This window comes from Marmota marmota, unplaced genomic scaffold, assembly GCF_001458135.2.
Source record: "Marmota marmota marmota unplaced genomic scaffold, marMar, whole genome shotgun sequence".
Classification (NCBI taxonomy): Eukaryota; Metazoa; Chordata; class Mammalia; order Rodentia; family Sciuridae; genus Marmota; species Marmota marmota.
The window spans coordinates 31,241,454-31,266,692 of record NW_026000082.1 but is presented as its reverse complement, the minus strand read 5'-3'; the positions used below and the strand labels follow the sequence as shown (position 1 = coordinate 31,266,692).

Here is a 25,239-nt window from a genome sequence, read left to right as displayed (position 1 = left end):
TTGTGGTACCCCTCATCTATCCAAAGGAAGAAATCTTGGTCATTGAGAAGCTTAAAAAAAACATTGAAACTTGCTCTCCTTTTGCTCCTTAGCAATTTCCATGTCTGTGCACCTTCAAAAGCCTCTGTCCACTTCTCTCCCCCCACCCCAGTCCTGCCTTTTCCCACTGCCTGTTCTTCCCCCTAATCAGAATACTTGCAGAATTCTTCTAGAAGCTACTCAGGGCAACAGCTTTTCCCTGGGGCAAAGTGATGGTTCCAAATTCCAGACCAGCAGTCAGCAAGGCTGCAAATCTATACACAAAAATCCAGACACACCAAACCACATCTGGTTGGAACTAGGGTCTCTCCTGACCAGTCAGCAGATGCAAAACTAACTTTGCCAAATTCTTTATTGAACCAAAATCCAACACCAAACAGATTGCAGGACAGGAAACAAACAAGACAGGTGGGGAGAGCTGACCCTCTTCTTCCTCCACCCTGTCTCTGTCTGGAGTAAGGGAATCAAGATCCATGTTGATTCATAAAGATCCATCTACAGGGCCCAAAGAGGGGTCAGGGCCTGGGCCAGGGGGTTCTGGAACTGCAGGGGGCTGGCAGAGGAAGCCAAGAATCCCTGGGGCTGTAGGGGGCTGGGCAGATGCTACAGAGGATGGGGGGTGGGGGTTCTGGCCTGGGGGCCACAATGAGGCTTGGAGCTGGTGAGTCATAGTAACCAGGGACTCAAGGTGCTGGAGCAGGGCTTGGTAGGGACAGGAGGCCCTGTGGAGGTGCTGCCCATGGCCAAAGCCACGGACAGTTGGTATAACTGAAAAGGGATGTTGGGACTGGAACCATCCTGGTGCTGGGGCCCTCTGCCCTCGCCCAGGACCGTGCCAGGTTTCAGGCTCTGCCAGCAGCCTCCCCCTGCCTCTGGGAAACCCCTGCCAACCACAGGCTCCCCTTGGAGGTGGGCTACCCTTGCCCTGGCTCTGCTGCAGGGAACCCCCTGGGGGAGGGGAGCCTCTCAGGGGCACATCTTGCCTCCTGTCCTCTTGCTGGTAGCACCGCATCTCTACTTTCCTGTTGAAGGAGACCATCTTGCGAACCTTCCTGCACACAGGGCTGGACTTAGCTGGGTCTGGGAGTCCTTTCTTGGGGAGCAGCACAGCCAGCAAGAGACTTGAGTGAGTAGCCTCCAGACCTGGGAAAAGAATAGGGAGCTATGGAAGTCCTGGTAGGGGACAACACGGAGCCCCCAAAGCTTCACTGTGGCTACAGCAGATCTGGAGATGAGGTCCCAAGAAGAGCCCCCCCACACAAAGTAAATGGGAGGGTGAGCCTGTCTTGGAGGAGCTGGTCTTGGCTTGACCAAGGTCCACCTGAGGGTGGGGCGTGGATGTTTGACCTCAAGGCTCTGTGAATTCAAAGTCTACCTCATTGTCCCAGGACATGAAGCCCAGAAAGTTCAAACACTTTGCTAGGGAACTGGTACAGTGGAACCCTTGAGTCCCCAGCCCTCCTCCCCAGGGGCTTTCCTGGAGGCACACTGTGGATTGATCCCTGCATGGAACCCAAACTTGACCAGCGCAGCTGCAGCAAAAGGACCCCTCCCTTCCTCCTGTCCTCAGTGATGTTTTCAGACTGCTATCTGTGGGTCCTGCCTCTGTCCTGCTGTACCTGAGTCAAATGTGGCTGTCCCAGAAGCTTCTACTCAGGGGTACCTAACGGCACAGGCAGTGCAGGGTGGTACTTAGGAGCCCACTTCCTGGAGCCAGGCTGCCTGGATGGGAAGCCCAGCTCTGCTGTTGACTTTGGACAGGTCACTTTGCCTTCTCACTGCCTCGGTCTCCTCATCTGTCAAACTGGGAGGGCTGTTTTCCTTTCCCATCTGCCCAAGTCTGGAGTTCCCTTCTGAGATGTGCCTGCCTCTCCTGAGACAGAGGTACTGGTACCAACAAGTCGGTCCTCTGTGAGGGAGGCAAGGTGCCGTGTGAGCAGTGAGCACTCACCTGGGCCCCCCAGAGGGCGCAGTCTGGTGGGCAGGGGCTGGAAGGCGGGCAGCGGGAGCAGGACCACCTCCACGTGCGCCACAGCCACCAGGCCATGGCGCTGCTTGTTGTTGAGGTAGGAATACAGCAGGCGGCAATTCTGGGTGTCCCGAGCCCCAAGGGGACACAGTCTGACCACACAGATGTCCTGCAGTCACAGAAGGAGAGCAGCTGAGGAGCAGTTGTCCCCTGGGCCTGCAGATGCCCCTGGTCTCATCCAAGTCTCTGGGAACCCAGGGAAGGAGACCGAGGGACTTGCTGAGGGTCACTCGGTAAGGCTCCAGTCACACAGGAACTAGACCCAATTTCTCAGGGCAGGCTCCCGCAGCAAAGCAGGACGGGAGGGAACTTGGGAAGAGGGTGAAGCACCAGGAGAAGTGGGGGTACTGAGAGGGGCAGTCACCTTGGCCTCAGCTGGGCAGACGCTGGCCAGAAGGTCCCAGACAACGTTGGGCAGGATGCAGCTTGCTGAGCGGATCACCTCAGGCAGAGCCTGGGGGCAGGGAGGAGGCCAGTTAGCCCCCCCAACTGCCCACCCCCATAGGCAGACTCATTCCCAGCCACCCAAAGGGCCTGGGGTGAAGAAGATGGACAGGCAGTATACGGGGACCCTCAGGGGCTGCCAGAGGACTTACCTGCCCTGGAGGCCTACAGCCTGTCCCAACCAATCTCTTACAACTCCTCCCCACCCTCACCAACACGCGCCCTGATCACTGGGTCACTGGACAATCCCTCCTAAAACCCTCCTTTGCTTTAAGCCTGGGGTCACAGGGAGTGCTTTACCCTGTGTGTCCCTGTAGAGATGGGGCTGGGGTCTCATTTGCCCCAGCCAGGCACGGAGAGGATGCCGTGTTGTTTTAGCAAGGGTGACAGAACGGATGGATGAAGGAAGGAAAGGGAGGCGAGCAGCCGCGGGGCGGTGTGAGGGAGGACCAGCCAGCACAGCGGGAGTACCTGGGCCAGCCGACAGCTGTGTCCTGAGACCAGCTGGGCCTTCACTCGGAACCGCTTGATGGAGAACATGTCAAGAGCACCCTCCCAGGGCGGGGGGCTGGGCAAGGCTTTTGTGGGCCCAGGAGGTATCTGTGGCCTAGAGGGAGGGACAAACAGACTGGGCCAGGCAGAGCAGGTCATCGGAACTGAACCCCAGCAACTCCTTCCTTTTCAGAGCAGGTGCTGGGTCACCAAGGCAGGGACTGGAACATTGGTCCCAGCGTGGCCTTGTGCAGGGGGAATCTAGTAGGCTGGAATGATTAGTTCCATTGTACAGGTGGAAAAACTGAGGTTCATGGAGCAGGAAGACTTGCCCAAGACCATACAGGAAGACAAGTCCATGCTGGGTGTGCCTCTCCCTCCCAGCCTGTTCCTCCCAGCTCCCACACACCTGTCCTGGGGCTCTGTAAGAGGGGTGTCCCTGGTTTGGGACATCTCTGGAGAGGACACAGGAGCTGGGCTTGGAGCTCTCTGGGAGACCTGGTCTTCCCTGTTTCTGGTGGCTCTGGAGAAGCCTGGCAGCCCGCTCAAGGCCTCGCAGTCTGCAAACAGCAGAGGCAGGAGCTCAAACCACAGGCAGAAGAGGAGGCCACCCGGGCTTGAGAGCCGCGGCTGCACCAGGTTCATTTCACAGTGACCTGGGCACAGGCACCCCCACTCTGCCCCTTCTCGCCAGGTCGCCATCCTGCTGCTGATCCCCACACCAGCCCCAGCCCACCCAGTGCCCCACCCACCCCCACCTGTGCAGATGCGGCAGTTGGGGTCCAGGAAGTGGTGATGGTGCTGCTCCGAGGTGTCCTCCAGGGGGGCGGGCAGGGCCAGGGGGCTGCATTCTCTAGACACCACGGGTCCCTGGAAGGCACAGGAGCAGAGGGGGCAAATGGAAAGGTGGCTGGGGAAGTCAGCGGCCCTCCATGGGCAGGGAGCCCCAGAGAGACGGTTTATTTTACTTTTCTCATTTTTTTTATTACTGTGAACTCAAAGAAAAATTTGAAAATACAAAAAAATATTGAAAAAAGAAACATCCTTCCCCATCCTACCACACATACAACTCATGATATTCCAGGCATTCATTCCTTTATCATAGTTTTTCCACACATAGGGGTTGGGCCCTTTGTTCAAATAGCTGAGATGGAGCATTCAACCTGACATCCTCGTTTTATAGCAGAAGCACTCGATGCAGTGGGCTGAAGTGTCCCCGTCACCTCTGTTGCTTGCTGTCTGGGTCATTTGCTGGCTTGCACTATTCTGAATAGCACTGGGGACATCTTTGTGCAGAAGTATTTTCCTAAATTTTATATTCTTAGATCCAGTCTCAGAAACAGAGGGCAGAATCAGGGAGAGTGAGCCACCTTCAATGGACTTCTAAATTTTTTTACATTTTAATTTTTTTTATATTTTGGTACTAGGAGTTGAACTCAGAGTGCTTTTCTACTGAGCTACACCCCCAGCCCTTTTTATTTTTTTGTTTTGAAATAGAGCCTTGCTAACCTGCTAAAGCTGGCCTCAAACTTGAGATCCTCCTGCCCAGCCTCCTGAGTCACGGCAATTACAGGTGTGCTCAACCGCACCTGGCGTTCCATGGACTCCTGATGTCCCCTGCCGAATTATTGTTCCCTTTAAAATACACACCTAAAAAGAATAGGTTGCTTTAGGAGGGTTTAAGAAAATTCTGAACTGCCAGGCACAGTGGCACATGCCTGTAATCCTAGCAACTTGGGAGGCTGAGGCAGGAGGATCCCAAGTTCAAAGTCAGCCTCAGCAACTTAGTGAGGTCCTAAGCAACTTGCAACTTGTCTAGACCCTGTCTACATAAAATATAAGAAAGGGCTGGGATGTGGCTCAGTGGGTTCAATCCCCAGCACACAAAAAAAAAAAAAAGATTCTGAAACTCTGTCCTTATCTTATAGCCACCTCGGGAGCAGTGCTGAAGCTCGGGTTTTGAGCAAGGCAGCCCAGGTTCAAACCTCGGCTCCACCACTACCGGGTGGCCTCAGGCCAATGGCTCCAGGTTCTCCATCCCAGAATAGCACAGACCGCGTAGGTCACTGCGAGGTCCGAGGTTGAGTGAGGTGCTGTTTGTAAAGGGGCACAGCTCAGTGTACTGTGTGTGGTTTCCCTTCCCTACTCCACCACCTCCCCTCTCTCTGCCTCTCTCTGGGGACTGAGGACTCCCGCTGGGTCTTCCCACCTTCTCCTCTGCAGACACATGGCTCCCTCAGTCCCCGACTCTGAGGGCTGGGCTCTGGTGGGGGAGCAGCCACCGTCTCCCAGGGCTCCTCTCCACCTGGGCTGTGGCTCTCCTTGGCCTGAGTATTGGGGGTGACAAGTGGGGTGCTGGGGGTTCAGCTTGTCAGGCTCACTGCCATTTCCCCCAGAGCCTGGCACCCTGTAGGTGCTCAGTACATATGTGCTGAGTGAATGGTCATGGTCAAGAGGCCTGAAGCCCTGAAGCTCTCTCTCCTGGACACACAGCTGATTAGAGCCAGGGGACAAGTGACCCCATGGGAACAGCAAACCAAGCCAGTGGGCTTCTTCTGAGAGTGACTGATGTGCGCCAAGGGGAAGTTCTCTTCGGCTGCAGGAGGCTGAGGTGCCCAGGTAATAGATTTGGAAGCTGCTGAGCCCCTGGGGCCGGATCTGCGCAAGACGGAGGAGGCCAGGGGCAGGAAGGCGTGGGGTGTGCCTGTCAGGAAAGCCAGTCCCCAGCGATGAGAGGCGCTGAGACTCTGGACTCTTTTCCAGATGCCAGGGCAAGTTCCAGGAGGCTCTCTGGCCTGACCACCCTGAGCAATGGGTGGTTTCCTGCCTGGGGCATCTCCAAACGCACCAAGTAGAGCATGTCCCTGCCCCTGACATCTGGAAACCACTGCCGGAGCAGTGTGGCCCTCCTGCCTCCCCGCCGCAGACCTGAGCAGGAGGGCTAAGGCAGAGGCGGACTGTGGCTAGGCCTTGGTGCCACCCGCCTGGGCACCTTGGAGTGAGCCCAAAAGAAAGAAGACCAGAACCAAGAAAGCATGGACACAGCAGCCTGGTGGCACTGTCTCACCGTGCCCACCTGGACCCTGTGCAGTCAGGACCACGGTCCCTGCTTTACAATGAACAAGGCGGGCCTCAGAGTAGACAGGTGACTTGCTCTTGACCACACAGCTAGTGGCCCCAACTTACCACCAGGTCCTCCAGGGTCAGCGTCTGGTCCACATCCCTCGGGATCTCCACCTCGCCCTTGTGGGTCAACTTGGAGGCTGGAAGCCCACGAGGCTCCTTCTGTTGCTGTTCAATGATCTCTAGGCCCTGAAGAGGATGAGCTCAGTCAGGGGCCTCTAGCCACCAACGGCCCAGCCACACCTCCCCACCTCAAGGGCCCTCTCCTGTGGCTCCCCTTCCAAGCCAGGCCTCTCCCTGCCTCCACATTGGCTCCTTGGCTCCCCTCACCTGGAAAGCCACCACCCTCAGTCCTGCCTCTCCAGATTCCACTCATTCATTCACCCTCCATGCTAATCCTGCCTCCTCCAGGAAGGCTTCCCAGACTTCAACTTCACCCACAGTCAGTTCTGCCTCTCACTGCCCTGGGGAGGCTGTGGTGGAGAGAAAGAGCACAGGTGCTGAGTCCCTGCTGGACCGTTAATAAAGATTCACGAGGCAGTGTGGACTTGGACCACCACCGAGCTGCCCTACACCTTGGTTTACCTGTTCTCTGGGGATTCCAATAAGAGCACTGGATTAAACATCATGTGCAGAGAGCCTGACCTGGTGTAGTTGTCACTGTTGATCAATGTCATCCTACCTGCAAGGTTCCTTGAAAGCCCAGAAGACAGGGGTCCTGTCCTCCCTTGGCAGGGTGTGGGACCATGCAGTCGCCCAGGGTCCCCGCTTGGCCTGAAGCTTTGCTGTTATCACCTTGAAACTCTTAACAGTTTTTGAGCAAAGGGCCCCACATCTTCATGTTGCACTGAACCCCACAAATTATGGAGCCAGTCCTGCCCCAGGACCCCACAATGCCTGGACAGCAGCTCAGCCCACAGTGGGTGGGTTCACCTAGTGGACTCGGGTTGTGAGCTCTGACCAGCCCAGGGTCTTTCGGAAGAGCATCTCAGACCCCACCCCATCCCCTAGGCTAGTGAACTCCTGTGAACTTTTCCCCCTGGAGGGTGAATGATCACCCTGGACTCCAGACTGCAGACTACACCTGGTCCTCCCTGTCCCACCCTCACACAGCTAGCTGCACAGAAATCCAAGTGTGTCACCTCTCAACAGAGCCCTCTGTCCCCAGTGCCTTTCACCTCTGCCTCTTCCTGCTTTCCTCCTGGGAGGATCTCCCGGACTCTCCGTGTGACCTCTCCAATGGCTTCCTGGTTCCTGTTCCCCATCTTGCATTTCCCTGTCTGTGTCCCTGTCCTTGTCCCTCTCACCCTCTCCTATCTCTGGGCCGCCCTCTCCTGACTTGGCTCCACGGCTCACCCGTTTCTCCTCCTGGTCCCGCCAGCGGGACAGCTCCTGAGGGGCCAGCTGGATGGAGTTCATCCGCACCAGTTTGTGGGGGGTGACGTCCCCATGAGCCACTTTGAGAAACAGGTCCTGCAAGGCAGGGGGCAGAGGCTGCACCAACCATCCTGAGAGCATCCTGCCAGCGCTCGGCACCCCGGCGGAGGGCCCAGGTCAAAGCCCGCTCACCTGGTTCCTGGGGTCCCGCAGGTTGAACAGCAGGCTGCGGTACTTGGTCTTGTAGCGGCAACTGGTGTCTTGTGTCAGGTCAAAGAGGGCTGCCTCGATGTCCTCAGCGATGCCCTCCACCACCTCCTCACTCAGCACCAGGTCGGGACACTCCTGTAGGCTGTGGGGACAAGAGAAGGGCCCTGGGCACTGAGCCCATGGGGTTATCCACACACTTAGCCCCAGGGGAGACCTGTGGCGGGAAACTCACTTCCGTCACGGGCATCTCCCTACCTGGGCCTGGCTATTCTTACCCAACTTCATAACAAATAAATATGACCGTTCTCCTTCCACAGGATGCTGAGGCTCAGAGGAGATCAGGCTGATCAATGGCAAAGCCAGAGTCAAATCCAGATTCCTCAGCCTGGGCCGTCCCTGGCCAATGGAGCTGGGGAGGTGGGGAAGGGAGGGACTTGGCTGGTGGGGGTGAAGCATCAGCCAAGGAGAGAGGATAGTAGTGACCCTGAATCTTCCATTGACTTGCTGTGTGGCCTCTACAAAGTCCTGCCCTCTCTGGGCTTTGGCCTCACCTGGGCACCCATCTCAGATGCTCCAGCACAGCCTCTCATTGTGTCTGAAAGCATTTGCTGTGGGTGATGCCCCGAGCAGACACTGAGGGCTGCAATAGCTGAAGGGCAGAGCATGACCTTGAAGCCAGAGATGCCCAGGTTCACATTTCGGCTCTCCGCAGGCTGGCCGGGTGAGCCAGTGACCTCCCCCTCGAGTGGGGTTAGTCACACACACAAGCCCTCAGAACACGGCTTGGCCGGGGGTTCGCGGCAGCCTGGGGAAGCAGAGGCCAGGCCTTACCGACTCCACAGTGCCTCCTGCATGGCGCGCACTACAGTAGCCCGAACCATGAGATCCTGGGGGGTCATCTCCTGCTGAAGCTGAAGTCCAGCTGTGGGGGAGAGAGAGCCTCCTGGGAGCCCTCAAGGGCATGAGGCGGGGCAGGCCCCAGGAGCCCAGATGGACAACATCCTCCCTCAGGGACCCAGGCCCCCTGTCCACAGCTGGGCCCTGGTGGCCAGCAGCCCCCGCCCTAGGGGAAGGACTCTAGGCTGATGGGAGGCAGGAGTCCCAGCAGGGGCTGGGGCCGGGACCCTCCATGGCCCTTCACCTGAGTCCTCTGCCCTTTCCTGGAGAGGTTCCCCATCTGCAGCCTCCGTCAGGCCACCCTGTAGGGAGAGGTGAGGAGGGGACACTGCTTTCCCCAGTGCCTGCAGCGCCCCCATGCTCTGCCACCCATTCTCCATGGTGGCCAGGTGGCAGAGGCAGGCACACTCACCCCTGAACAGTCGGCTCTGGGGAAGGGATCCTTCAGGGGCCCAGAACAGCGGCTTGGAGGGAGGAAGGGATCAGAGAGGCTTCCGGAGTCACGTGCTGTCCCTCCTAAAGGAGGTGAATGGACAACCTGGGGGCAGCAGAACATGCTGGTCAGCCAGAGACAAAGGCCTGACAGGACACTGTCTCCAAACACGCTAGTCCCCCTCCTCCAACCGACCTCCCGGATTCTGGAGGAAGAACACACAGAGCCCAGGCAGCCAGGCAGGTGGGGCCCCTGGCTACTGTCCTGAGAAGTCACACCATCCCTCTGTGCCTCAGTGACACCTCCAAGTCAGGTGACTAAGCCACACCAACCACGTGAGGAGCCTGTTCTGTACCTGGTGACCAGCAGAACCCCGGGTTTGGGCCCTTTCCCTCCTTCTGGGCCTCTGGGCCGGCAAGGCCGAGCCGGCCTCCATGAAGTCCTCTAGAGCCTCCAGCTTCAGCAGCTGCTGTCCCCCAGCCTGGCCGTGGCTGATGGCCCCCAAGAGCTGGATCACCGCCCCAGAACCGAGCTGCGGGGAGAGGAGAACTTGAGAACCAGCCTGGACGGAGGGCCCGCCTCCCCTGCAATTGCCATATGTCTGTCCCCCAGGAGGACAGGGGACGTGCCTATGTCGGTCCTCACTGTTTACCCAATGTCTGCAAAAGGCCTGGCATTTAGCAGGATTTAGTAAACATTTGCCGACTGGCTGGCCCCTGTCCCAGGAGAGGAGCCTGTGCTCACTCCCACCCTCCTGAGCAAGGAACCTTCTCACCTCCTTCTGACCAGAGATGACCTCCTCAGGGGCCACATGTTCTGTTCTCGCACCACCTCCTCCTGTCAAAGCTTTGGACATGTCCCTTTCAGAGGCCACTAACTTGTTTTTTGCTTCTCCTTGAAATAGCCACTTGCAACCATCTCCCCTTCTGTAAGACTGCCCACCACCCAGCTATTGTTCCTGAGAGAAATCCCCTTCATTTCAAGATGCAACACAGTTTTTGGTGTTCTAATGAACTATGGAATCTATCCTGCTCCTCTTTTTGCTATGGCTACCAGGAAGCAGTTCAATGATAACTTTGAGCCTAGAAGTTTGTGCCTTTCCAGAATTGGTAGAGGGTGGCGACTTCTAATATTTTATTTCTCTTTTCCTTTGCTTTCTTTAGGTTTTTATCCCACTTTAAGTGTGTTTTGATTTTTTTTAAAATGTATTGCAAACCACGGGAATTTTCTGGAAAGCAGGTTGTGCCTGAAAATTAATCCTTGACTGGATTATCATGGAATGGTCAGGTTGCAAGGGAGAAACTGGAAGTCTAAGCTTCAGCATCATAGCTGGAGGAGGATCACCCCTGGGGGAGGACCCACCCACGACCCACCCACCCCGCCACACTGAAACAGGGAAGAAAAAGGTCAATAAGAAAAGCGTAAAAACAAAAACCTACGTAAGATACAAGCTTCACCCCATGGGGCATTTTCACTTCCTCCTTGGAGAGAGAGAGGATGCAGAGATCAGAATCCAAAGAACCCAGTGATGACCCCTTGGCAGGGAATTCACTGTAAGATGTTCTTTCCGAAAGGGTATGCGGCGTTCACCAGGTTGACATTTATAACAAAATAAAGTCGGGCACAATCCAATTAAAGGGGGAAGAGTGAATACATGGTAACATATTACACCATAAATTCTGTGTGGCCAAAGAGATGAGGAAGTCACAATAAAAATGACCTTTTACCAGGGCTTACAAAGTAGCGGGCCCTGGAGGAAGCTCATCCCACACAGTCTTATTAAGGTCTCTGAACAGCACAAGGCGGGGTGTACTACCTTTATCCTACCATTTCACAGATGTGGAGACTGAGGCTCAGAGGGGCCCTGAAAAGTCCCATAGCTACTAAGCTGGCGAGCTGTGTTGGAGTTTAATTCTGATCCCAAAGCCCCAACACTTAACTGCTGGGCTTCGTGGAGATGCAGAAAGATTCATGGAAAGATATCATGGTGTTATTGGGAGAACAAGAAAAAAAAAAAAACAGGTTACAGAACAATATTGGTTGCATAAGCCCCTTTATGTAAATATATATTTATAGATGCATAACAGAATGTATCTCTGGGGAAGGAAATTCCAGAGGGACTTTCACTTTCTATGTGTCTACACTTGGATATTTATATTATTCAAAATGAGCATGTATTTCTTTTATAATCAGAAACATATTTTTTATTAAAAAGCAAGTGCAAAACAATATGCGTAGTGTGCTATCATTTGTGTCTCAGACAGAATGAATTTTTAAGTTTGTATGCGCTTGAATGTGCATAAATTATCTCCAGAAGTACCAAAAGGGCCCATAACCTGGGCTGCTGGCAGGGCAGGGGCTGGGTGCTCGGAGGGAGGCGGGTCACTGTTTTGGTGGTGTTTTTAAAACGTGGGAATGAATCAGCTTTTTAAAAGAGTAATTGAGAAAGAGGAAGGAAAAAATAGAAAACAGGGTACACCTGGGAAAAGGAGCCGGGAAGATATTAAGACCAGCTCTTCATAGCTCCGAGCCTTTGGCCGGCCCTGGTCTCGAGGGTCCTTCAGCCAGTACTGAGGCCGAGAACGGCAGGCAGCAGGGTGGGAGGCGTGAAGGTCCCCGAGGCCGGACGTATGGGACCAGAATACAAAATACTATGTATAATATGTGTAAAGAAATAAAAGAAGAGCCTCGCATATGAGTGAAGGGAGAAGGCCGAGTAGGTGTAGAGATATTTAAAAGGCAAATCTGGTTGAGAACCAAATGCAATTTCTGGAAATAAGGAATATAGGCAAAATTAAAATTAAAAACTCCATGTATAGGTTTCATAGCATATTAGACACAGCCGAAACAAACTGGCACACTTGAAGGTAAACGTTGTTCTTTTGGGTACTGAAGATTGAACCCAGGGGTGCTTTACCACTAATCTCTATCCCCCAATTTTTTATTTTTTATTTTGAGGATATATAATTTGCCCAGGCTGGCCTTAAACTTGTGATCCTCTTGCCTCAGCCTCCCAAGTGGCTGGAATTACAGGCATGTGTCCCTGTGCCCAGCTTAAAGATAAATTTAAAGAAGTGATGCAGGCCTGGCTTAGGGGCGTACACCTCAGGCCTGGCTTAGGGGCGTACACCTGTAATCACAGGGGCTTGGGAGGCTGAGGCAGGAGGATCCCAAGTTTGAGGCCAGCCTCAGCAACTTAGTGAGGCCTAAGTAACTCAGCAAGATCCTGTCTCTAAATAATATACAAAAAAGTGCTGGAGATGTGGCTCTGTAGTCGAGTGCCCCTGAGTTCAAGCCCCAGTACCAAAAAATAATTTTTTAAAAAGGAGTTTGGTGAATTTCAAACAGGAAAAATAAAATCCATACCTAGACACATCAACACCAGTGATAATGTGATCCTAAAAGCACCAAGAGAAAAAAATTATAGCTAGTATTGTAAGGGCATATCAAATATGCTACTCCTGCGGTAAGCACTTTACATTCTCACTATGACCCTATGAGGTACTAGTATGATTATTGCCCTCATTTGACAGAAGAGGAAATTGAGGCTTGAAATGATTAGCTTGTCCAAGGTCACACAGCTGGCAAACCAAAGATCAGGATTAAATCCAGGCAGTCCAATTCCACAGGCCACTGTGCTATTAATGCCACTCACTAAAAGACACTGTAGGTAGAAAAAGATTGGAAATTAACTAACAGCTAATTCCTCAATCGTCATAATGAAAGGCAAAACCTAGTAGAATGTTCTTTCTTTCTTTCTTGGTACTGGGGATTGAACCCAGGGGCACTTTACCACTGAGCAGCATTCCCAACCCTTTTTGTTTTCTTCTTTTGAGACAGGGTCTCACTAAATTGCTTAGGGCCTCACTAAGTTGCTGAGGCTGGCCTTGAACTTGTGATCCTCTTGTCTCAGCCTCTCTAGTCACTGGGATTACAGGCATGCACCACTGTGCCCGGCTAGAAAATTATTTTCAATGTGCTAAAAGAAAATAAGTGTCACCAGCTAAGGTAGAGCACCTCGCAATCCTGGTGACTCGGGAGGGTAGCAAGTTCGAGACCAACCTCAGAAACTTAGGGAGACCTTGTCTCAAAATTAAAAAAAATAATAGGACTGGGGATGTAGCTCAGTGGTAGAGGAGCCCTGAATTCAAACCCCAGAACCAATCCAAACCAGAAAACTGTCAATTGTAAAATCAGATGAGAATGAGGATGAGATAAAGATATTGTAGAGAAAACAAAGACAGTTGGTTTTCTTGATCATTTTATTTTACTCAATAAACAAAATAATAAAGCATGGAGTGAGAAGGAAAGAAAAATTATCCCACTCAGAAAAGCTGAGATGCAATGAAGAATTCTGAGCAAAGAAAATGATAAATATGTTGTTAAATCTAAACAAACATTGCATGAAACTATAATAACAGTGTGTGATTTGTTGTATTTAAAAAATAGGATAAGACCAATTTACTGGATAACAATAACACACAAATTGGGAAGGTGCATGCTCAGAATGAAAGCATTCCAAGATCCTTCCCTACTTCAGAGGAGGAAGACTGTAACTACTTTTACGCTTTGCTAAGTCAGGCATTCAGGCTGAGAGAACTTCTGAGAGAACATCAACAGGACGAAGAAAAATTCTAAATTAAAGATAAAAAACGAGCAAGGGAAATAATCCATCTAAAAGGGGGCAAGTATAGGAATGAGAAATTCTAAACAGGACGGTAGAAATAAATGTAGAAGAATGAGACGAGACCCTTATGGCCCTGTACAAAGTCAACCTGGAATGGATCAAAGACCTGGGAATCAGACCAGAAACTAGGCAACTCCTAGAAGAAAACACAGGGTCAGCGCTCCCGCCTATAGGTACAGGCAATGACCTTCTCAATAGGACTCCTAAAGCGCAGGAAATAATGCAAGAATTAATAAAAGGGATGGTATCAAACTAAAAGGCTTCTGGGGGCCAGGCATGGTGTGCATGACTGTAATCCCAGTGGCTTGGGAGGCTGAGGCAGGAGGATTGCAAGTTCAAAGCCAGCCTCAGCAATGTAGCAAGGCCTTAGGCAACTTTGCAAGATCCTGTCTCTAAATAAAATATAAAGGGATGGGGATGTGGCCCAGTGATCAAGCACACCTGGGTTCAATTCCTGGTACAAAAAAAAAAAAAAAAAAAGGCTTCTCGGGGTTGGGGATTTAGCTCAGTGGCAGGGCACCTGCCCAGCACTTGCAAGGCCCTGAGTTTGGTCCTTAACCCTGGGGGAAAAAATAAAAAGCTTCTGCACAGCAAAGGAAACAATTAAGAATGTGACGAAAGAACCTTCAGAACGGGAGAAAATCCTTGCTAGTTACCCTTCTGACAGAGGATTAATACCTAGGATACATAAGGATCTCAAAAACTTAACACCAAAAAGACAAATAACCCAGTTAATAAATAGGCAAATGGACTAAAGAGGCACTTCTCAAAAGAAGAATTACAAATGGCCAACGAATACATGCAGACAAATGTTCAGCATCTTTAACAATTAGGGAAATTCAAATCAAAACTACAATGAGATTTCATCTCACACCAGTCAGAATGGCAGTCATCACGAATACAAAACAATAAATGCTGGAGAGGATGTGGAGACAAAGGGACTCTGTGACACTGTTGGTGGGATTGTAAATTAGTACAACCACGATGGAAATCAGTATGGAGGATCCTCAAAAGATGAGGCATGGAACCACCATAGGACCCAGCTATCCATGCCTTGGGATTTATCCTAAAGAATTAAGGTCATCACACTAGAGTGATACACACATCCCCATGTTTATAGCAGCACAATAGCCAAACTGTGGAATCAGCCCACATGTCCATCAATAAATGAATGAAGAAAATGTTGTATGCTGTTAGAGTCTGTAAACAAGTCAAAATAACACCTGGCATTTTGCCAGGGGAATGTTAGAGTTGGTAAACAAGTCTGGATGGTGCCTGGCAAAATGCCAGAGGGAGTGGTTTGAGAAGTAACAAAAGCGAGCCATTAAGTGTGGAGATTCCTGATTGGTTGACTGCTGTATCTAGTTTATGCTAATTAGATAAGCTGTGTGGAATGTATAAATACTGCTCCTGTCCTGCAATAAACGGCTCCTACTCCTGCTGTATCAACGTACACAAGTTGTTCGTCACCCCCCGGTTATTTTGCTGCAGCCGGACTGCGGCAGTATGCATACACAATGGAGTTTTATTCAGCCATCAAGAAGAATGAAATTTGGGCTGGGGCCGTAGCTCAGCAGAAAAGCGCTTGCCTAGTATGCGTGAGGCACTGGGTTCGATCCTCAGCACCACATTAAAAAAAAAAATTAACAAATAAAAACTAAAAGCATTCTGTCCATCTACAACTACAAAAACAATTTTAAAAAAGAATGAAATTATATTATTTATAGGAAAATTAATGGATCCTGAGAACAGGATGTTAAGTGAAATAAACCAAACTCAGAAATTCAAGGGTCATATGTTTTCTCTTAAATGTGGAAGCTGGAGAGGAACAAGGCAAAGAAAGGTGGGGGGAATCTCGGGAAAAATCAAAGGGACATCAGCAGAGTAGAGGAAAGGGACCAGGGGGAGGGAGGACAGGAGGGAAAGGGGAAATTCGGGTGGAATGACCATGGCCAAATTCTATTGTATATCATGTGCACGTACAAATATGTAACAAGGCATTCCACCATTTTGTAGAATTACAAGGCACCAATTAAAAATATGGGGGGAAGTTTATGTTAAAAAGGAGGGTCTGGGGCTGGAATTGTGGCTCAGCGGTAGGGCGCTCGCCTAGCACGGGCGGGACCCGGGTTCGATTCTCAGCACCACATAAAATAAAGGCATTGTGTTGTGTCCACCTACACCTAAAAAATAAATATTTTTTAAAAAAGGAGGGTCTGCCCAGGCACAGTGGCACACACCTATAATCCAGTGGCTGGGGAGGCTGAGGCAGAAGGATCGAAAGTTCAAAGCCAGCCTCAGCAATAGTGAGGCACTAAGCAACTCAGTGAGACTTTGTCTCTAAATAAAATAGAAAATAGGACTGGGGGTGAGGCTCAGTGAGTGCCCCTGAGTTCAATCCCTGGTACCTGCCAAAAAGGGGTGTCTGAAGCCGGGTGCATAGTGCACGCCTATAATCCCTGTGGCTCAAGAGGCTGAGGCAGGAAGATCATAAGTTCAAAGCCAGCCTCAGCAAAAGCAAGGCACTAAGCAACTCAGTGAGACCTTGTCTCTAAATAAAATATACAATAGTGCTGGGGATATGGTTCAGTGGTTGAGTGCCCCTGAGTTCAATCCCCAGTACCCCTCCAAAAGAAAAAAGAAAAATCTAAAACTGATCCAGGGTCCCTGCTATCACCACCCTTTTCTATTCAATGTCACACTGTGGTCTTGTACAGCACAAGTGAGGACAGGGAGGGGCAGATGTGAAGAACTGGAAAGAAAATAACAAAAACTGTCATCTGTCGACACATGATTGTCTGTCTGGAAAACTCAACAAAAAATCCTAATAGACAAATTATATGAATTAGTAAGAGTTCAGCAAGATTTCTGGATACAAAATCAATAAGCGAAAATCAATTATAATTTTTATATGCCAGCAACAGCTAGAAATTGCAGTTTTTTTAAAGTTATCATTTTATGAAAGCATCAAAAAAAAAAAAACAGACATTATGGGCCTTCCAATGGAAAGAATACACTACCACCCACAAAGCTCACAACAGAATCCAATTCTAATCAAACCTCTAGATTCAACCAATTTACAGAGGACCATGTTTAACTAAGCCACAGAGATGCAATAAAACTACAGGACAAAAATCTCATTTCTTCAAAAAAAGAAAGAAAGGAAGGGAAGAAGGAGAATGAATAAATTCATAAATTTGGATATTTGCAATAATAAGAATTCCCCCAGACTTCTGAGTGAATATACAAAAGAAGACTTGAAGGCAGGAATGCAGACAGATATCTGCCCACTAATGTACGTAGCAGCACTATTCACAACAGCCAAAAGGTGGAAACAATCTAAATGTCCACTGAAAGATGAATGAATAAATAAAATGTGGTATATTATGCTAAGTGAAATAAGCCAGTCACAAAAGAATAACTGCATGATTCCACCACCTGAGGTATTCAGAGTTATCAAATTCACAAAGGCAAAAAGTAAAACAATGGTTGCCGGGTGCTAGGGAGAATCAAGAATGGGGAATTATTTCTGTTTTTCTTTTTGATACCAGAGATTGAACTCAGAGGCACTTAACCACTGAGCCATATCCCCAGCCCCTTTTTATATTATATTCAGAGACAGGAGTTCACTAAGCTTCGTAGAGCCTAAGTTGCTGAGGCTTTCTCACAATCCTCCTGCCTCAGCCTCCCGAGTTGCTGGAATTACAAACAGGACTATTGTTTAATGGGTTCAGAGTTTCAGTTTGGGATGAAGGAAATGTTCTGGAGAGGGATGATGATGATGGTTGTTCAACAATATGAACTGAACACTTAAAAATTGTTAAAATGGTAAAATTTACATTATGTGTATTTTACCACAATAAAAATAATCAAGAACTCCTGCTCACCAACAGACATATAAGGAAAGTAAAAGTATGTGCCATACTCTCCATGAACTTTGCATAACATATAACTGAAAAGGAGTAGTGTATGCAGAACATATAAACAACTCCTACAAACCAATAAGGAAAAGCTAAACAACAAAAAAAATATTATTTTTGGCAAAAGACTTCGCAGGAATGGTTAAAATGCACAAGATTCTCCTTAGTAATAGAGAAATGAAAATTAAAACAACACTGAGATATTGTAGCAATCTCTACTTTGATAATAATAATAAATATCTGAAAATATCAATAGTGTTGGTGAAGATGTGAAATCACTGACACATTTATATATGCTGGTGGGATATAAAACATTTCAATCACTTTGAGAGATATTTGGCACTGCTTAAGTAAAGTTGAAGACATGTGTATCTTTTTTTTTGGTACCAGGCATGGAACCCAGGGACACTCAACCACTGAGCCACACCCCCAGCCCTATTTATTTAGAGACAGGGTCTCATTGAGTTGCTTAGGGCCTTGCTAAGTTGCTGAGGTTGGCTTTGAACTTGTGATCCTCCTGCCTCAGCCTCCTAAACCCCTGGGATTACAGGAGTGTGCCACTGTGCCCGGTGAAAACATGTGTATCTTATAACCTAGAAATTCCACTCCATAGAATGTTCCCTGGAGCTACTCTTGCTCATATATGCCAAGAAACACACCAAACCGTTCAAACAGCACCATGTGTGATAGCAAAAAGCCCTGCAAAGAACCCACCCTTCCATATGGAGTCAACAAATAAATGGAGGCATATTCGTGCAATGGGATACCTGCTGTCAATACTTAGGATCTGTGTGATCTTGGGAAAGTTAACCTTGGTGTGCCTCAGTTTTCTCATCAGTAAAATGGGGATAATACCATTGTCTACCTCATAGCATTGACGCAAGGACTGTGATCATTATTCAAGAATCTTTAAACTGTGCCCAGAACACGGCAACCTCTCTCTATAAACATTAATGCTGATAGGGTTCCTTGGCTCCTGCCTTGGAGAGGGCCCTCCTCCTGACACGTGACCACACTTCAGTGTCTCCTGTTCCATTCAATGTTTTCTTCACTGATCTCTCACCTCACTCTTCCCAGCTTGGCCCTAACGCACCCACTGTCCCGCTCCATACTGCCTCCTGTCTCGGTACCTTTGCACATGCACTGCCCTCTTCCTGCCCCGCCCTTCCTACCTGCTCTACCTGCTGAACAGTCCTCTGGGCTTCAGTTTGTAGTTAAACTCTGGTTACTTGCTTGTCTCTCACTAGACTGTGGAGTCTGCAGAGGAGGCCTCCTCTTTGTTCAGCAGGAGGCTGTTACACATCCAACCCCCCCCCACCCCCGCCAGCTGGGGCTTTGGCAGCCTGGCTGAGGGCCCAGACTCTGCTATGGTACGGCCTGGGTTCAATGCCCGGCTTCACCTGTTACTCTCCAAGGGACCCTGAGTGAGTCGCCAACCTCTGAATGCCCATTTTCTTGATCAGCAACATGAGGGATAACACTGACTTTGCAAGCGCTCATGAGGATGACCTGAGATGACACAGGGGAAGCTCCTAGCCTATAGTAAGCACTCTAACAAAAACAGCTATTCTATTTCTATTTCTTCTCCCCCTGCCCCCCTCCCCGTGTTAGGGATGGAACCTGGGGCCTCCCGCATGCTCCCTGAGCAGCTCATCACTGAGCTACACCCCCAGCCAAAAGAGCTATTCTTAGGCTTCCCACCTGCTGCAACCACTGGCTCCTCCCTCACCAGCCTCTTGACACCACACAAGTGAACCTGGTGCCCAGGAATCTGCCTGGGGCCAGAGGAGCTGTGTGTCCCCTGGTCGTGGTGGGCAGACTGAAGGCAGAGCTCAGGGCACTGACAGAGCTGCCCTCCCCATGTCCCCTCCTATCCCCTGTGGGGCTCAAGATAGACAAATTCCAGATCCTCTCCTATTCCCCCTCCAAAAGTCTCTATTTTCTGCCAGTTGAAGACACATGGGCCACCTCTCTTGCAGCTTTGGGGCCCATGGGATGCTCCTCATTTCACAGAGGATGCAACTATGATTTAGAAAAAGACATCTCTTGTCGGAGGTCACCCTGTCCTAAGAGGCAGAGCCTGACCTTGAACCCATCTGTCTGTCCCTGCCTCCAACCAGGCAGCCTCCAGGAGAAGGAGCTGGGGCCCTAAAAGGGGGCTCCAGACCAGCTGGGCACTGAGCCCACCCCTGCCCACACCCCATTAGCCCTGTCCTTCACCACCCGCCCGTCCCTGTCACAGCCCAGCCTCATTCTTCTCCTGCAGCTGGCACCGGTCACCATGGTAACGGGATGTTTGGGAAGCTGTGGGATGATGGGCTGTACCGCAGAGTCAAGGATGGGGCCCAGGGAAGGGAGCAGCCGTGGGCTGTTTCCAGTCGAGCGAGGCAGGAACCTGGCTCTACTGCCACGCCTCAACAAGCCCCCCCCACCCACAAAAAAATGCTGCAGACCCAGGAATCCCAAGTCTGGACATCTGGTCCAGATAAATCATCTGGAGTGGGGAGGAGCCAGGTGTACCAGGATGTCCGCCCCAGCATCACTTACAACAGGACAAAACCGCACCTGTCAACCACAGGTAACCTTTTAAGCATTTTTCTTGTACCCAGCGCCGTGTTAAAAGCCAAACATGTGTCATCTCGTGTATTCCTCGCCACCACCCCACGGGGTAAGTGCTTTTAATAGCCACGTTTTGCAGATGAGGAAATTGGGCTCAGAAAGGTGAAGGCACTGGCCTAGGTCACCAGATAGACAAAGCCAGGACGGAATGCCAGCCCCTTGCCTGCTACGCCACAGCGGCTGGAAATGAGAAAAGGAAGTCCCAGCCCAGCACCTCATCCTGACAGCGCCTGGGACTGTGACAAAGCTGTCTAAGACAGCTATGATGCAGGGTTCAGGAAAAGCAAAAAAATTCAGCAGAACAACGTGCACCAACTTGGAAAGAGCTTCATCTACCACGGAGCCTACAAAGCCAAGTTCAAGCCCTAGAGCAACACAGAGGGCAGAGCCCGAGCCCACTCAGGTGAAAAGGTAGAGATGTTCACATCTGCACAGACATTCCCAGGAAAGACACTGGAAGGGCACAGGGTGTGACAGGCATTATCCCTGGATGATGGGCAATGAGCCCAGGAGGCATTCACAATAAATAAATAAAATTATAAAATTTGATAAATATGATCACAATCCCAGGTAAAGAAAAGACATCTACTCACAGGGAAAAGATCGATACCCAAAATGCCTTCAGGAGTTGGTGCTGAACGTTGGCATTATGGGTGACTTTTATTTCTTCTGTATTTTCTAAGATGAATACACATCACTTTGAGAATTAAAGATAAATGTTTTGAAGTCATGTTTACCAAGACGATATGAAGACATTCCTAATGTAACCATGGTACAAATGGCAATAAACAAACAGGCAGATCACTGGTTCCTATCCCAGGGCTACGACTTGGCTCTCCGGCCTTGACGAGGCTGTCATTTCACCCCTTGAAGCCTCAGCATCCACATCAGTGAAATGGGTAGAAGTCAATAGCATCTACCCTGAGGGACTGTTAAAAGATTGAAGATGAAGTGCTTAGCACAGTACCCCGCACATGCTAGCCCACCTAGATGTGAGGACCACTGTGCTATGATGTGGAGGATTCATGAGCAGCAAGCTCTCAAGACAGCCTGATTTGTGCCCTGGCTGTCACTGACCAGCTGGGTGACCTTGGATCTGTTACCTTATCTCTCTGGGTTTCACAGGAAGATTATATCAAAAACATCTAGTGTGTTAATATGCAAGTACAATAAATGTGGAAACTTCAACTGTGTGGGAAATAGTCACTAAAAAAATACCTTCCATTTTTGGTGTACATACATGTTAGCTGTGAATTACTAACAAAATTAGTGTAAGTGGGAAAACTACAGAAAGGGAAGCAATGATTTTAGGGAACATGGCTGGGTACCGACTCCACAGCTGTGTGAGCCTGGACAATTTTGTTAACCTCTCTGAGCCTCAGTTTCTCCATCCAGTCATCTAAAGCTAATGCTTGTCTTCTAGGGCTACTGTCCACACTAAAGGAAAAGCAAATGTTAACATGAATTACATTGTTTACCTTGTACCTTATGCTGTGCTAGGTGCATTATTTTACATCATAAAATCTCATTTAATCCCGCAAAGAACTCTATTTAGCTGGTGTTAGTATTTCCTTTTTACAGATGGAGGAACTTAGATTAAAAAAAAATATCACAAGGTCAGTCAGCTAGGAAAGGTCAGAGGCAAGATTTGAACCCAGGACTTCTTGGCTCCAGATGATTAGGACCCCTCCAAGAATTCAGTAGGGTAATTCATTTCCTCTTTTCCGACTCTGGCAGGCCTCAGCTTACATAAGAGTGAGAGAGAATGTTCATTAGGACTCCATCTAGGGGCTGGGGTTGTGGCTCAGTGGTAGAGCACTTGCCTAGCATGTGTGAGGCACTGGGTTCAAGTCTCAGCACTTCATATAAATAAATAAATGTCCATCAACATCTAAAAAATTAAAAAAAAAAAAAAAAGCCCATCTAGCTTCGCCCTATTGAATTCTACCGCCAAGCATCGTGTAAAGAGGTGGCCTGGCCCTTCCTGTTTCAAATTTTTAGATTCAACTTACCAGTCTGGGGCAGCCTCCCGGGCTGGCTTCCTCTGGCTCATCCTGGCAGGGGTGGTCTGAGTGTGTATCTGTGCTGTGCTCCTGGGCACCGAATGCGGGACCTCTCCTTAGCCTTCTCTGCCCTGCGAGGGGGCCTATGGTGGCGGACTCCAGGGAGGAGCTGAAGATGTCCAGGCTCTCTGGGGAGCTGGAACAGGCATCGGCAGGGGCAGCGAGTTCCCACCCTAGCCTCTCCCCGGGTGCTGGCTGGGCCTTGGCCTCCAGCTCCTCCTGGTTCTCAGCGCCAACCCCCAGCAGGGGCTCTGCTTCCTGCTGCTCTGTGGAAGCCCCTCCTGGCACTTCCAGACACAGCACAGGGTTCAGCAGAAGGTCCTGTGCAGTGGGCCTGAGGGACTCTTCTCCAAAGGGCACTGGGAACCCAACAGAGCCGTGGGGGCTGCCAGGCTGAGCCTGGTACCCAGCAGCAGGCAAGTGTTCACACTCCTCCGCCCCTGAGGCTCGCGCAACCCAACTCCCAACTGGATCTCTAGGCCCAGCATCCTTGGGAGAGGGAGGCCTGCAGGGGCCCCCCAAGGACTCCAGGTCAGCACCTTGGGGGGAGCCTCCCACAGACTGGCTGTTCCCACCAAGGCTCTGATCAAGCCACAAGAAGCCATCAGCCCCTTTCCTACGTTTGGAAAAGGCCCTACACTTCCGGCTTTTTCTTCGTGACCTCATAGGGCCTGGTGAGGATGGAAGGCCCCTTCCAGGGGGCGCCTCTTTGTTGAGTGTGGGGTTTCTCCCATCACACCCTGGAGAGCACATGTCTTCATCTCCCACCTCCCTGGGCCTGGGGCTGCTGGCCCCTTTGGCTCCTGTCAGCCTCTCTCTGCCCACCTGTGCTCTCTTCGGGAGACCTGGTGACGTGCTACAGAGATCCCTGAGGCATCTGGTATGTAAGATGTCATGCAGGGAAACCTGGAGTCTCTGGGGGAGCTGAGCACTCCCCTGAGCAGGCCCTGGGGGCAGCTGCACGTGGAGCCTGGGGCCAGGCCTGGAATCTTGGCCCTGCTCCAAAGCTGGCAGCTCCAAAACCTCCAAGCTTGCCTCAGAAGCACCTCCAGCCTGGGAGCTGGCACCTGGATGGGACCCCTCCATGAGGCCCCTCTTCCTGCTCCAAGCCCAAACCTGGGCCTCTGATTTTAGGTCTGGCATGAGGATGGTTCCTGCTATGTCCTTCTGGAAGTCCCCACATCTGTGTTGGCGATGGAGAACAGGATCCTCTGGACTGGAGCCCTCTGCATCCCCCACCTGTGACATATCTGTTCACCTGGCAGGGCCAAAGGAAGACCAGGGCCTGTGTGGAGACAGAGAAGGGAGACCACCTCAAGGAGGGCCGGACCTGCCCGCCCACTCAGGGCACCAGGCCTATGGGAACCTGGTTGGTAGCCTCCTTTCCAGGTCCGGCCCACTCCAAGGTCTGGAGGGATCAGCTGGACTCGGGTGCCCTGGGTGGGGTGGGGGCGGGGGAGGCTGCCTCCCACGGGAGCTGCTACAGCAGCCTTGGCCTCGCCCTCTCTGGGGGCTTACACCTCTGTTTAAGCGGGAGATAGTAATATCTATAGCTATTAATGGCTCATATGCACCATTTCATTTCGCCCTGGCAGATTCGCCTAAGGAAGCGAAGAGCCGGCATTCCCTCCCAAACCAAACGCCCAGCTTTAAATCACCCCACTCGGCGCAGACAGAGCAGGGTTCATACCCATCACCCCTCCCCAGCGCTTCCTTCCGTCCCATTCTGACAGGCCCCCAGCCAGTTTCCCAGGCCTGACTTGGACAGTCCCCCACCGTCCACTGAACCCTGGCCCAACAGGTCCAGCCGTTCTCACCTGTTCCCCCTCCTCCAGCTACACCCCCAACCAGGGTCACGTGAAGTGGGAGAGCCCCGCCTTGGAGCAGGCTGGGGGCGGAGACCTTGGTGAGGCGCAAAAGACGGCTCTGCTGGGGGTGCTGGCGTTGCCGCCCCAGCAGAGGGCGCGCCCTTCCTCTTGAGGGCTTCCTGGAGGAGGCGCCAATCCTCCAGGGCAGGGTTGACGGGCGCATGCGCCAGGGGTACCAGGCGTTGAATGGCTTCACACGCCTACTGAGTTTAAACCCCATCGTTTGGTGTTGACGAGTGACAGTGCCTGAGCCCCTGGGGGAATATAAAAATCAGACCTAGATTTTTTTGCTTAATTATTTATTCTAATATTATTATTATTTCAAATATAATTTATGTAGCTAGCAATGTGCACATTCAAGTCCAACCTTAGGGAACAAACTTTTTTAAACCTTGGATATTGTTTTTGTAAGGGTAAAAGAAATTGAAGTTAAAGCGTAAAAGTTAAAGGGTAAAAGACCGGGTGTTGTAAAAGTTTCTAAGCTGCAAGGTCTGAGTTAAAATGTAAAGGAGGTATTGTTAGGTTTCTATGTTACCTGCAAAACCTGAAATTTCGGTAGCTGTTAAGACAATGCTTAGAACCGCCCAGTAAACATTTCCCCTGATTGTCTGGTTGTTTAATAACTGAAGGGGTCTGTGTGGTTGCACGCAGGCCTTGCAGGGCCTGCACCAATCAGTTTGAATGTGTACTCTCCTTAGGAATGACCTATCACTCCAGCCTGACCTGTTCCCGCCAATGAATGAACTAATCATGTTTAGGAGTTGTTGTTCAATTTTCCCGCGCCTCATGATGATTTGTTCTGATGTATACAAAGCCCTCCGCCCTCCCCAAAAAGTGTACTTAAGCAATCCTCAGCCCCTGCTCTGGGCTCTGGGCTGCTTTCCCTTCTTGAGTGGGCACAGAGCCCCAGCATGCTGGTTCAATAAATCCCCTTTTGCCAATTGCATGAGTGGTCACTTGGTGGTCTCTTTCTCCGACGTTTCGCGGGACCCTTACATTTTCATTTACTTGATTTCATAATTGTGAACGATAGGGGCT

The 25,239-nt window shown here is 50.7% G+C and overlaps 1 protein-coding gene across 2 annotated transcripts; it reads right to left on the bottom strand.

Annotated features, from left to right (window-relative positions):
- Positions 1–373: 373 nt before the first annotated feature.
- Spocd1 (SPOC domain containing 1) lies at positions 374–24,389 on the bottom strand. Of its 2 annotated transcripts, none has more exons than XM_048815873.1 (15): positions 24,151–24,389; positions 22,283–23,618; positions 9,400–9,576; positions 9,024–9,149; positions 8,856–8,913; positions 8,546–8,636; positions 7,697–7,856; positions 7,484–7,600; positions 6,191–6,316; positions 3,763–3,874; positions 3,414–3,564; positions 2,984–3,140; positions 2,433–2,522; positions 1,991–2,177; positions 374–1,182 (listed from the first exon to the last, which is right to left on the bottom strand). In XM_048815873.1, the coding sequence occupies exons 2-15, from the start codon at positions 23,579–23,581 to the stop codon at positions 521–523; spliced, it is 3,513 nt and encodes a 1,170-aa protein (XP_048671830.1). In that variant the 5' UTR covers positions 23,582–23,618; positions 24,151–24,389; the 3' UTR covers positions 374–520. The 2 variants fall into 2 exon arrangements, with proteins under 2 accessions (XP_048671830.1, XP_048671831.1); XM_048815874.1 differs by having other exon boundaries at positions 2,984–3,119; positions 24,151–24,387.
- Between the last annotated feature and the right edge of the window lie 850 nt (positions 24,390–25,239).